We start from the raw sequence: 13,777 nt of genomic DNA on the forward strand, positions 1-13,777 counted from the left end.
AAGTATTATTGTTAAAATTAAGTTAATTTATGTGTGGTATGTGATTGGGGACGTGAAACTATGATAATTTACCCAGAAAATATAGTTTGTGAAAGTTATGTGTGAAGGGAAAGGGGGGTGACGAATCTAGACAGACTCGTCTCTTGACTTTCAGTAAGATTTCGGATAAAAGGATGAGGGAATCAGAACTGGGTTCTTCTTAATTCATAAAACTTGTAGCCTCATGTCTTAGCTTTCTAACGAGACTAATCTCACTTGAATCGGAGTTCTATAACTCCAGATATAGTTAAAAATCTAAGGAGAGGTCAGACAGTAACAGTTCAAAAACGAGACAGTAACAATCCAAGTGTTTGTTGATGAGCAATTTTGACTATCTTAGAGGGAGAAATGGGTTCTTCTTAATTCATAGAACTTGTAGCCTCATGTCTTAGCTTTCTAACTAGACTAATCTCGCTTGAATCGGAGTTCTATAACTCCAGATATAGTAAAAAAATCTGAGGAAAGGTCAGACAGTAACAGTTCAAAAACGAGACAGTAACAGTCCAAGTGTTTGTTGATGAGCAATTTTGACTATCTTAGAGGCAGAACTGGGTTCTTCTTAATTCATAGAACTTGTAGCCTTATGTCTTAGCTTTCCAACGAGAATAATCTCGCTTGAATCGGAGTTCTATAATTCCAGATATAGTTAAAAATTTAAGGAGAGGTCAGACAGTAACAGTTTAAAAATGAGACAATAACAGTTGGACAGTAACAGTCTAAATATAAAGAAAGGAATGATAACTGGGGTTGGACAAAGAACGACAATATTAATGGGTGAAATGAAAAAAATGTAAAATATTAAGAAATGACTGAAAGAAAGACTTATTGGTTGTTGAGATAGTTATTATAAAATATATTATTGAGTGAGGAAAATTTATGAGATAAACCTGTGATTTGCTGGAGGGACCACAGGCGTGGTGCAACAACAGTAGTAGGGGAGAACGAGTAGAGCTTCTATTGCAGGTAGGTGATCCGCACCTATGCTTTCTAGTTAAATTCTATAATTCAATATGTTATTGATGTGAATTGCCGAACGTTGGATATTAGAAGAAAGGAGGAAGAGTTTGCGTAATGATGCTGATATTTTGGATAGTATTCTGAATGTATGTGTATTCAAGGTGAACGGTTGTTGTGTGAATTGCCAAGTGATGAAATTATCGTTGACAAAGAAATATGAGAAGTGTGATTTGGGGCGTGAACTAGCATACATTTAGTGTATGTTAGGATCCCGGGTAAGGGGATCGCCATGTTTGGACTAACAAACATTTAATGTATGTTAGGATCCCGGATAAGAGGATCAATTATGTATTGGCTAACATACAATTAGTGTATGTTGGGATCCCGGGTAAGGGGATCAAGATGTATTGACCAGCATACATTTAATGTATGTTAGGATCCCGGATAAGGGGATCAATCATGTATTGGCTAGCATACATTTAGTGTATGTTAGGATCCTGAGTAAGGGGATCAAGATGTATTGACCAACATACATTTAATATATGTTGTACAATGTACATTATAAACATTGTGGTTGATATGAAAGATGATGTTTATGGGATTGAGACCCAGGATGATTAGGTTGAATTGAGTTAGGAGATGTGGTATATTAAAAGTGTAAACAGGTCGTATGTCGATAACTTGGGACCTCCTGGTATAGGGGAGACTCCGTCGAAATTTCGGTAGACTTTAATACAAATACCATGAATAGATATATATAAAAAAAATTAGTCACTCTGTTTATCAGTTAACATGAGACCGTTGCTTTATCCCGGATATGGGGATATTACAGTTAAGGTGGACTTTAAAAAGATATTAAATAATGAAGAAAAAGTCTTGATTAATATAATTCATGTTCAAGAAAGGCTTGTAGGTGGGCATTTAGAAATTACAAACAGATTGAAATAAAAAGATTAAAATCTACTAGTTTTGACATTTCACAATTATTTTGGTCATAATTAGAGTTACAAAAAGAATTTTAATGAGATTCTAGTTGCATTGAAAGACATCCATAGATTTCCAGTGATATATGTCACGCCTTTTAATTCATTAATAAGAGAGAGAATCATGCATTTGAAGTTGGGCTTTGATTCTGCCAGCAGATTACAAAATTAACTTTAGTCTTATTTAAATTAATTGGACTTCTATTTTATTTATCTTTTAGTTATTATTAGGTCTTTTAGATATATTAGAGTTTTTATTTAAATTTGAGTGCATTAGATCATTATTGTTATTTATTTGGTTTATCCATATCGATCAACGATATCCTATTAGATTTATGATTCTTTCTAATATAAATACTCTTTTGTAGAAACTTTTTGAGGTTAGACTATTTTAATAAAAATTAACATTCTTGCTACCTTTTGTGTAGGTGAGCGATTTACATACTAAGTTCTTGATTGAACTTGCAAACTTTTCAAAGATTTGATCAATTTCGTTGTGATTTTATACTATTCATTCACGTATCTTTATAGGTATAGGGTGAGGATGATCATTGCTTATAACTTTGATTTTCTAAGGCAAGTTCTTGTCATGTCAAGTTACATACCATTTAAATCTTACTTTAGCTTATCTTGGGAGGTGTCCGCATTAACAACATGGATAAGTTATAAAAAAACTCAGCTTGGCTTATAAAAAATTCAAGATGAAAGTTTTTCTTAAAATGTTGGGTCAATGACATCTTGAATCAACCCGAGTTACTTCGAGACTCAAATCATTGTCCTGGCTATGCTTAATAACTTCATCTTTTAAAACTATAATTTTAACATACTTATATGATAAAGAATAGACGCTCACAAAAAAAAAACAACCTAATAATTTGTTTTAAAAAAATGACCATGGTTGGTTGCATAAAAAGAATGCTTGCTATTTTTAAAAAAAAATTTCAGTAAAATCAAAGTAAAATTTGAATAGTATTTAATAAAATAATATCTAAAATATATTCTTTATTAATTTAAGGGTTTAATAAAATAATATATGTAATATACTTTTAAAATATTAATTTAAAAGAAATTAAAATGATATTCATTTACAAAAACTCCAAAATAGGGCAGACACATAATCCTTGATGCACAACATGCTTGGCTCATCAGAAATAAAGCTAGATTTGCAGGCCTAGGTACCGAACATGTCTAGCCCATCACGAAAAGACTAAAATCGCTTGCCAATCCATTTTTTCCTTGTTTTAGGAGCTAACGATTTGCTCCATATTTTTTATGTAAAAGCTAACAAGTTGACCTAGTACAACAAATGATTGACTCTTCTCTAGTCACCTCCAATGATTTTGAATAGTATTTAATAAAATAATATCTAAAATATATTCTTAATTAATTTAAGGGTTTAATAAAATAATATATGTAATATACTTTTAAAATATTAATTTAAAAGAAATTAAAATGATATTCATTTACAAAAACTTCAAAATAGGGCAGACACATAATCCTTGATGCACAACATGCTTGGCTCATCAGAAATAAAGCTAGATTTGCAGGCCTAGGTACCGAACATGTCTAGCCCATCACAAAAAGACTAAACTCGCTTGCCAATCCATTTTTTCCTTGTTTTAGGAGCTAACGATTTGCTCCATATTTTTTATGTAAAAGCTAACAAGTTGACCTAGTACAACAAATGATTGACTCTTCTCTAGTCACCTCCAATGATTGAAAATTAGGGTCCAAGTTGGATCTAAAAATCAATCTAAATCTTGTTTTCACTTAAAAAACCTCAAAACATCCTAAGAATTTCAATAAACCCAATCTCAACCTTAAAACACCTTAAAACCACCCAAAAAAGCGAAACTCAACATGTTTTTTTTTTTAAATAAATGAACCTTAATCTACTTTTTCCAATATGTTTATACAAAAAACATCACCACAATTGAAGGATTTTTATGTTGTAGGAATGTGGATAACTATTTAATTTATCTCTCCTCAGTTATTTTTCTAGTGACTCATTTTTTTATCTTTCAAATTTAGAGACTAAGACATAAACTAAATAAAGTTTTAGATCAAAACATAATAACTTAAAAAAATATAGATAAATCTTTAAATTTTGAAAAATTTAGGGGACAGTTTTAGAAAACACACCTCATGCGTAGTAACAAAGAATAAAATGGGATTGTAAATTTTCTAAATTTTAAATTTTGATCTTTAAAGTTTTAATTTTTTAATCAATAAAATTAAATTCTATTTTATAAAATTAAATACTAATTTAATGTTGGAATATTTTTTCAACATCTACGAGATCGGAAAAAATTAAACTAAATTATAAAATCTATTTGACATTCAACTCGATTTTGAGAAAAAAGAGTTCGAAATAAAACAAATGTCAAAAGTATAAAAAAGAAAAAGAAAAAAAAAACTACTATTCCTCCAGTAAACAATGCTCTGTAAAGAGCTTAACGATGAATTTTACAAGTATTTTAGGTTTTGTTTTTATCATAATAATGCCAAAGAAAAACCTTCAATTTCATGTGAACAGAAACCTACAAAAATTAAAAAGAATCATTTAGATTTATTTATTTAAGAATAACTAATACTCAGATGAGTCTTCATAATATATATTTGTTTATTAAAATTGTTGACATCCATAATAAAACCCTCTCTCCAAGTCATTTGGCATTGGCCAGTTTTAAAAGGAAGTTGCCAATTTGTGCATGATTTCGGGATAATTAATACTAAGGTAGTAATGTTTATATATAAGTTAGCATCGAGCGTTATAAATCGTATGCAGTTGAGATTCATGTATTAGTGTTCATGAAGGATTTATTTCTTATTTAGTATAGTTCTTTTTCTATAATAATTTTGTATTATATATATATATATATATAGAAGAATGAGGATTTCAAGATTAAATCTTGTAATTATTATTTTTTCTATAATGAACTAAATTTTTTTTATAATATTAAATTACTAATTTTTTTATTATACTATTATATTGAGTTCTTAGAATAATATTTTTAAGGATCCCTTTTCACTAGTAAACATTTTCTTGTTTCTTTTTTTTTATTATTATTAAACTTAATTAAGTAATAATTATTCATCATAGGACAATAATCTTGGACAATATAATGATTTATTTCAAACATCCTTGAAATTTTTATAGAAAGAAACAAAATATATAGATGGTAACTTTTTAGAAATTTTATAGATTGTGTATGGTTAAGAAATATATATAGAAAATACAAAAATATATTTGGTTAAAGAAATTAAAATAAAGTATAAAAATAAATATGTGTCAATTATAGTTTCGGATTGAATTTTTATCATACGAAAACAAAAAATAAAATTGTATTTGGTTAGTGTTTCAGGAAAAAAAAAAAACAAAAGAGAAGAGACAATAATATAATATGTTGAAGAGATAAAAAGATAAAGATATAAAATAAATTTAGTTTTAAAATAATTTTACAATTTATTTTTTTTAATTTTAAAATAAAAAATATATAAAAACACATTCATTATTATTTTTTATCAATTTCAACCTAAATAAATAATCAAACAAGTTCAATAATTTTAAATTTTCAAGAATCTTTCTCATAAACCATCTTCTCGGAAGAGTGATTCCAAAGAAAAAAAAAATGTAATATTCAGATTCCATAACAGATGAGTATTATGTAATAAAATCTCCCCATATAAAATCTCTACCACGAGTCTGCCATGAAAAAGGAAAACATATTATTACATCTCTATAAATATACCATACTTTGCATTTTCAATGAATCTATATATGAGAACGAATCAATATCTTATATATTCTTAATATTTTCTGTCGATATCATACAATCTATCCATTTGTGATTTCTGATGATGTGGTCCAATGGGAGTAGGCTTGATACTCTTGGTCCTGATAATTTATTGCTGTTAAGAACGAAAAGAACACCAGAAATTACAACCTCTTTACAAAAATTCTTTCCCCCTCTCCTCCATTTTTAACTAATTCATCACTGACACCAAAAACTTATTAGGGGGGCATTACTGTTTGCCAAATTCTTCTGCACTGTGTTTCCGTTTCTGGGTTCTTCTTCTTCTTGCTGTTTTTCCCCCCCTCCTTTAAGCAGTCTTTCTTCTTTGTTTTTCTAGTAGTTCCAATGGCCCTCTCTGCATTTTCTTTCCCTGCTCATGTCAATAGCGTCACAAGTTTAGAGCACCCTCAAAAGTTTAGTCTTCTGTCTTCTCATTTCTTATGGAGAACAGATCTGCTGTCCCAATCTTTAGACAAGATCAATCAGGTTTGCATTACTCATTACATATTGAGAAATGAGAGCTACTCTTGGTCAAAATTCAAGTCCTTTTCTTTTCATGATGGTTCTGCAAAGTTTCAATCTTGTTTTATGGTTGAGGTTAACATTGAGAAAGAGTCCACCAAGATTCTTTGTCTTCCCTTTGTTTTTATTTTTAATTTTTGGTCTGCGACTTTAATTCTTTCTCTCTCTCTCTCTCTATATATATATATATGTATGTATATATATATGTATGTATATATATATGAAAAGAAGAGTATTGAAAGAAATGGGTGTTTTTGTTCTGTTTAGATACATGTCAAGAAAAGGGCAAATGGGATTTGTGCATCACTATCAGAAAGAGGAGAGTATCATTCACAGAGACCTCCAACGCCTCTCTTGGACACCATAAACTATCCAATTCACATGAAAAATCTATCTGTCAAGGTCAGTAACTAAAACCATATGTCTACTTTTCGTATTCATGGAAAGAGGAAAATACTTTACCATCATACAGGATAGTATTTGTACATGAACCTCACTTACTGGTGATCATCTTGTCAATATAGGAGCTAAAACAACTAGCAGATGAGTTGCGGTCCGATGTTATCTTCAATGTTTCTAAAACTGGGGGTCACTTAGGTTCTAGCCTTGGTGTTGTGGAGCTTACTGTGGCTCTTCACTACGTTTTTAATGCCCCTCAAGACAAGATACTATGGGATGTTGGCCATCAGGTTTTGTGCTCTAATTCTTGTTTAGTTTATCATCTTCTTCTTTTTCTTGCAGCTGATAAAAAAGAGATTTGTCTGAGGTAGTACCCTTTTTTGTGGTGATTTTGATCTGGATATGAACTGTACTACTGGTTTGCAGTCTTACCCTCACAAGATCCTGACTGGGAGAAGAGACAAGATGCATACAATAAGACAGACTAATGGATTAGCTGGTTTTACAAAGCGGTCAGAGAGTGAATATGATTGTTTTGGCACTGGTCACAGCTCTACCACCATTTCGGCTGGCTTGGGTACTAATCTGCTCCTTTCTAAACATAATAAATTATTCTTGTAATTACCTTGGACTATTTATTATCTATGTGCAACAGGAATTCCACATTTATTTATTTATTTAACTTAATGGATTCTGCTTTCTGACAGATTTGGTGTCATTGTATCATTCATTTTCTAATATGCTAATTTTTTGCTTGGATCTCTGTTCAAACTATTTCAATTGTGATTGGCAAAATTTATTTCAAAACAAATTGAATGAGTATGTTCTGCATAAGTTTAATTCATCATATGATATATAAACTTGGGGTGGTTCTGGTGGACAGGAATGGCTGTGGGGAGAGATTTAAAAGGAGGGACGAACAAGGTAGTCGCCGTTATAGGTGATGGAGCCATGACAGCAGGACAAGCTTATGAAGCGATGAACAATGCAGGGTACCTAGACTCTGATATGATTGTTATTCTTAATGACAACAAACAAGTTTCTTTACCAACTGCCAACTTAGATGGGCCGATACCACCTGTAGGAGCCTTGAGCAGTGCTCTCAGTAGGCTGCAATCAAACAGGCCTCTCAGAGAACTAAGGGAGGTTGCTAAGGTAAATACACATGGGAGAGAGGAGTGGGGATGGAGGGACGGCATGCTTTGATTAGCTAGTTGGAACTGAAAACTGGTTTTGTTGCTATTGAAACTGTTGCAGGGAGTTACAAAACAAATCGGGGGACCAATGCATGAATTGGCAGCAAAGGTTGATGAATATGCTCGTGGAATGATCAGTGGTTCTGGATCAACCCTCTTTGAAGAGCTTGGTCTCTACTATATTGGCCCTGTTGATGGGCACAATATCGATGATCTTATTGCCATTCTAAAAGAGGTTAAGAGTACAAAAACAACAGGTCCAGTCCTGATTCATGTTGTCACTGAGAAAGGTCGGGGGTATCCATTTGCCGAGAGAGCTGCTGACAAGTACCATGGTAATACAAGTGATGAAGTCCACAAGAAAAAAGTGCTGCTAAAAAGCTCCAAGTAGCTACGTTGTAGTTCTCTTTGTTGAACATAGAAGGAAAAACTAATACTGTTAATTAACTTCAACACTTTGAAAATTCAGTTCCGTGCCACTGCATACTTCAATCAAAAGCTTATCATCAGAAAAAAATAATAGCATTTTTTTTTTTTTTTTTTGATTTTGCAGGAGTGGCCAAGTTTGATCCCGCAACTGGAAAGCAGTTCAAGGCAAGTCCTAGCACACAGTCTTACACAACGTATTTTGCAGAGGCTTTAACTGCAGAAGCAGAGGCAGACAAAGATATTGTTGCAATTCATGCTGCCATGGGAGGAGGGACAGGCTTAAATCTCTTCCTTCGCCGTTTTCCAACAAGATGTTTTGATGTGGGGATCGCAGAACAGCATGCTGTTACTTTTGCTGCAGGACTTGCCTGTGAAGGTCTTAAACCTTTTTGTGCAATCTACTCGTCTTTCTTGCAGAGGGCATATGACCAGGCAAGTAAAATGGCTTCTTCTTATTCAGTTAATATGACAATACACTGTAACAGCTGGGTTGGTATTATGTTGTTGGTTACCAGACACTGGGCTAAGATCCATTGTAGATACTGTTATTAATGTACAATTGATGAATACCGCAGGTGGTACATGATGTAGATTTGCAGAAACTTCCAGTAAGATTCGCAATGGACAGAGCTGGGCTGGTTGGAGCAGATGGTCCCACACATTGTGGAGCTTTTGATGTCACTTTCATGGCATGCCTCCCCAACATGGTGGTTATGGCTCCTTCCGATGAGGCAGAGCTTTTCCACATGGTTGCTACTGCTACTGCTATAGATGATCGTCCTAGTTGTTTCCGCTATCCAAGAGGTAATGGTGTTGGTGTTCAGCTGCCACCAGGAAACAAAGGCGTTCCTCTTGAGGTAGGTGTAGCTGAGAATTTATTTGCATCCTTTCTCATGAAGGAAAACTTCAAACGAATTAGTATTTAGTTTTGAACATATCTTTAAACCTACTCTGCAGGTTGGAAAGGGCAGGATGCTGATTGAAGGGGAGAGAGTGGCACTCTTAGGTTATGGTACGGCAGTCCAGAGCTGTTTAGCTGCTGCCTCTTTAGTAGAACGCCATGGTATTCGTCTGACAGTTGCAGATGCCAGGTTCTGCAAGCCGTTGGATCATGCCCTTATTCGCAGCCTAGCGAAATCACATGAGATTTTGATTACAGTGGAAGAAGGATCAATTGGGGGCTTTGGGTCTCATGTTGTTCAATTTCTGGCCCTTGACGGTCTTCTTGATGGCAAACTAAAGGTACTGATCTCAATGATATTTCCCAACAAATTATGCCATTGGTTTTTGTAGTGATAGAAACTGGAACCCGCATGATTCTCTTAAAATTTAGTTATGAACTACATATAAATTTCATGATGAATTTTGTATATTTTAGTAAAATTTAACACTTCTCTTTATGTTAACGTTTCAATTTGCAGAAGCTGTTTAGCTGTTGAAACTAACTCTTTAGCTTGAAAATCGTTTGCAGTGGCGACCAGTTGTTCTTCCTGATAGGTACATTGACCATGGATCACCAGCAGATCAGTTGGTAGAAGCTGGTCTCACACCATCTCACATTGCCGCAACAGTATTCAGTATTCTTGGACAAAGAAGAGAGGCTCTGGAGATTATGTCATCATAAAGAAAATGGAAACACTAATTTTGCGTTCTTACAACAAATTATTGTAGCAAACAGTGCAGTGTTAAGTACAGCAACATGTATAAAAAGCACCAACTTTAGGTCTTACTTGTTTTGTAGAAACCATTTTCTGAACTTTTTCATGTTTGGTGAACTCTTGGAAAATGGTCAATGAAAAGTGATTCACATTTAATGAAAAAATAACCCTTTCCAAGAGGAAAATGTTTTCCCCGTAGCTTGGAAAACACTTTCCTTCTCTTTTGACTTCCTCACTACGCTCAGAGAAAGTGAGTCAAAGAAATCAAACGAGTTTCAGAATGGAGTAAACGTGTTTAATTTTCACAACCTCCATGCCCACCTCCCCCGTATTCTTTACTTTCCTTCTCTGGTTTCTACATTCTACAAACAATAAAAAGAAAAAGTCACCTACTTGTAAATGGGTTCACTTGCTTAAACAAAGCTAACTTTCATGATTTTCCACTTGAAAATGCTAAATGCCAGCTCAAGTGATTCCTTTTCATTTGGAAGTTTCGATAAAAATCCAAACTTTGATTCTAACTTTTTTCTTTTTTTTTTATGGTGATGCAAAGGTTGTTGGTAATGATTCTTGCCTTGAACTCACTCACTCAGTGAGTTCAAGTGGTGGACGAGTAATGTACAAGCAACCCTTCAAGGTTTTTTTAAGGTAATCCTGGAAATTTGGGCATGTTTGATAATAATCTATTTGGGTTTTATTTAGGATTCAAGAAAAATAGCTTTAAATTTATTTTTTTATTTTTTTATTAATATGAGTGTCTGAACTAGTTTGTGCATACCTTGATTAATTTTACGGGTCCTGAAATTAATAACTATATAAGCCTCTGGTGACTCTAAGAAAATTCAAACTTATAATTATTAAAAAAAACAAACTCAAAACATGATTAGTTAAGTTAACTTTTTAAATTATAGTTTTAAATTTATTATTAATATTGATTTGAGGTGATTTAAGTGATAAGCATGTGGGAATTGATGTGGGTGGTTTTGTATGAGTTAAAGTGAGAAACATCTCATCTAATAATATGGCGTTGAATAGTGGAAAAAGACTGTATTTTTGGATTTATTATGAAACGGGTCCAGAAAAGATTAGAGGTTGGATTGAGTCATTCTAGTGATATAAAGCCAAATGATCCATTGCTCTCTCACCAATTGACTTGTTAAAAAAGTGGAATGATGAGAAAGTGTTGATAGGCTTGAGCTCATCAAATGGGAATTCTTCCTAGACATGTTTCCTCCATTCATGGATGATGTGAATCTTGAGAGTAAAGACTCTTAAACCCATAATGAAGAAGTAGATAACAAATCTGAAAAATTTAAAATTAGATTGCGAAAAGAATCTTGATCAAAGATTACCTAAATTAGAGAATCAATGGTATTATAAAGTTGAACCCGTTGATTATATGAACCTAAATTAGAGAATCAATGGTATTATATCTTAAACCCGTTGCGAAACTAGTAATCTTTGCTGCCAAAACCCACAAAAAATAATTAAGCCCCGTAACAGACCCAAGATATGGCTCAAACATACCTGAATTCATGCTGTCACTTTGGAATCCTAATAAGCCTTGAACCAAACCATTCCTAATTTGTTTTCACTACTCTAGATTTTTTTCCTAATTTGTTTTTCATGGTTTATTATAGCTTCCTTGATTGTTCGAAGGCAGTCGTTTTAACCAGATTGTCACAGATTGTCACAATAATGGCCTCGCTTTGTAAGTGCGCATGAAAACTCTCGAAGGATCCAGTTTGTGGCGAACACAGTAGAGATATGCAAGTCAGCTTGTGTTTCTTGGTCTGTGGAATGCCCTTGTCGATTGGCTAATGGCTAAGGCTTTTCTCTGGATTTTATTATTATCCACTACAAATGATGGTGGATAGCGTGGGCTAATGCCTAAGTGCCAACATGAAATGACAGATTTTTAGTAAGAATTTACTTTAGCTGATTTTTTTTAATTATAACTTTAATTTATAATTCAAAAAATACCTTTTACAAATAATTTATGATAAAAATAAGCTAATATAATTTTACCTAAAAATATGATCCAAAACAATTTTTTTTTCTTTATTATCTTAAAATAACTCTTTTGTGCGTAGTATAAGTTTAAATCCATAAGTTAAAATAACTTTTGATTTAATTTTGTAATAAATTTTTTATTTAAGTCCAAAATTATTTCTAACCAAATATACTTTTAATTTTTCTGAATTATAAAAATCAATTTAACATAACCTAATTCTAATTTAATATCTAAAGATATTGTGCAATGACTCTCAATAAGTATTATTTGAAGAAAATATATTGGGCTCCGTTATTGAAAAAATTAAGGATGCGTTTAGTAACATAAAAAATAATTTCTCTTTCTTTCTTTTTAATTTCTTTAGTTTTTGTTTTCAATAAAAATTGAAAAAATGTATATTCATTTGGTCAAAATGAAGACAAATGTTTTCTCCAAAATATAAAAATACATTAAATTTTAAATATTTTTTCATAAAAATAAAAATCATGATTTGTAATGGTTATCTTAATATTTTGTATTTATGATAGTCTAATTGTAGAATATTAATTTTATTTTATTTAAATTAAAGATTAGCATGAAAAAGTTATATCGTTAACTCAAAAAATTCTTTATATTAAATTTATGACACTAACTAATTATAAAGATATTTAAAAAAATATTCTTTTTATTAAATTTATGATACTAGCTAAATATAAAAATAAAAAATCATAATTTAAAATCTTTTCATTGTGAAAACATGTTGTATATGAAAGAAAATTAATGGTATTGTTCATTTGTTTATTTAAAAAACTATAAAAACAATTGTATAGAAAAATTATGAAGAATTTATAAAATGTTATTTTTAAATTTAGTATAATTTTAAAAACTAACACCACGATCGATAACTTGTGGACTGCATATAGTGTTTCTATCATTGGATACTCACAATCGATTCCAAGCACTCAAAATCTGGAGTTCGTGGCAATATTATACCAACGAGTACAGGTTGAGACGACCCATTTTAATAAAAAAAATATGAGCGATTCACTACTGATTATGAAGAACTCCGCTGATTGGTAATGAAGATAAAATCACAGATGAGTGGTACATGTATTGGATCCCTTAACTGGCCTCATAGTCCCGGTGACAACCAGCCTACTCCTCCTCCAATGCCACCTCCATTTTAAATTTATTGTATTTGAACGTACAAATATTTAAATTTGTAATAAATATTTGATTTTTATATTATTTTAAATAATTATTTTTCTACTTTTGTTCAATATATTTTTTAAAATATATATATTTTAAAATATTACCAACAGGGTCACTGACAAAACAACTCTGTCTGTATATTCTAGAGAGAGTTGAAAAAACAATTATTGCAAATGTCACTGCTACTATTAACTCACCGATGAAATTACAAATGGAATTTTGTCGGTAATATGTTATATTTACCGACAAACAAATAAAAACACTAATGACATTACATACGGTTTCTCTGTCGGTGATATGTTAAATTTATCAATGAAGATACTGATGAAAGAAAACGGGTAATTTTTTTTTTTTGTATGCTTTGTCCGTCTGTAAATCCATCAGTATATTTATTATTGACGGATTCACCGACAAACTATAAATTTCCGACAAGAGCTTTTTGATAGACTGCTTCAGTCCGTGAGCTCGTCGGTAATATATATACCAACGGACTGTAAGTGTAAATATCAATATAAATTTTTATCGATAAAACTGTTAAATTTAATAATGAATAATATTACTTCATTCTAGATATCATGTCATAAAACGTTAT

At 31.8% G+C, this 13,777-nt stretch overlaps 1 protein-coding gene across 1 annotated transcript; it reads left to right on the forward strand.

Moving 5' to 3' along the window:
- The first annotated feature begins 5,821 nt into the window (after positions 1-5,821).
- On the forward strand, positions 5,822-10,051 carry LOC18102278 (probable 1-deoxy-D-xylulose-5-phosphate synthase, chloroplastic). Its single transcript, XM_006378020.3, has 10 exons — positions 5,822-6,262; positions 6,566-6,700; positions 6,823-6,987; positions 7,124-7,274; positions 7,581-7,852; positions 7,955-8,228; positions 8,447-8,754; positions 8,898-9,179; positions 9,280-9,564; positions 9,794-10,051. The coding sequence occupies exons 1-10, from the start codon at positions 6,122-6,124 to the stop codon at positions 9,944-9,946; spliced, it is 2,166 nt and encodes a 721-aa protein (XP_006378082.1). The 5' UTR covers positions 5,822-6,121; the 3' UTR covers positions 9,947-10,051.
- Positions 10,052-13,777: the final 3,726 nt, after the last annotated feature.

The sequence above is a fragment of the Populus trichocarpa genome, chromosome 10 (genome assembly GCF_000002775.5).
Source record: "Populus trichocarpa isolate Nisqually-1 chromosome 10, P.trichocarpa_v4.1, whole genome shotgun sequence".
Lineage (NCBI taxonomy): Eukaryota > Viridiplantae > Streptophyta > Magnoliopsida > Malpighiales > Salicaceae > Populus > Populus trichocarpa.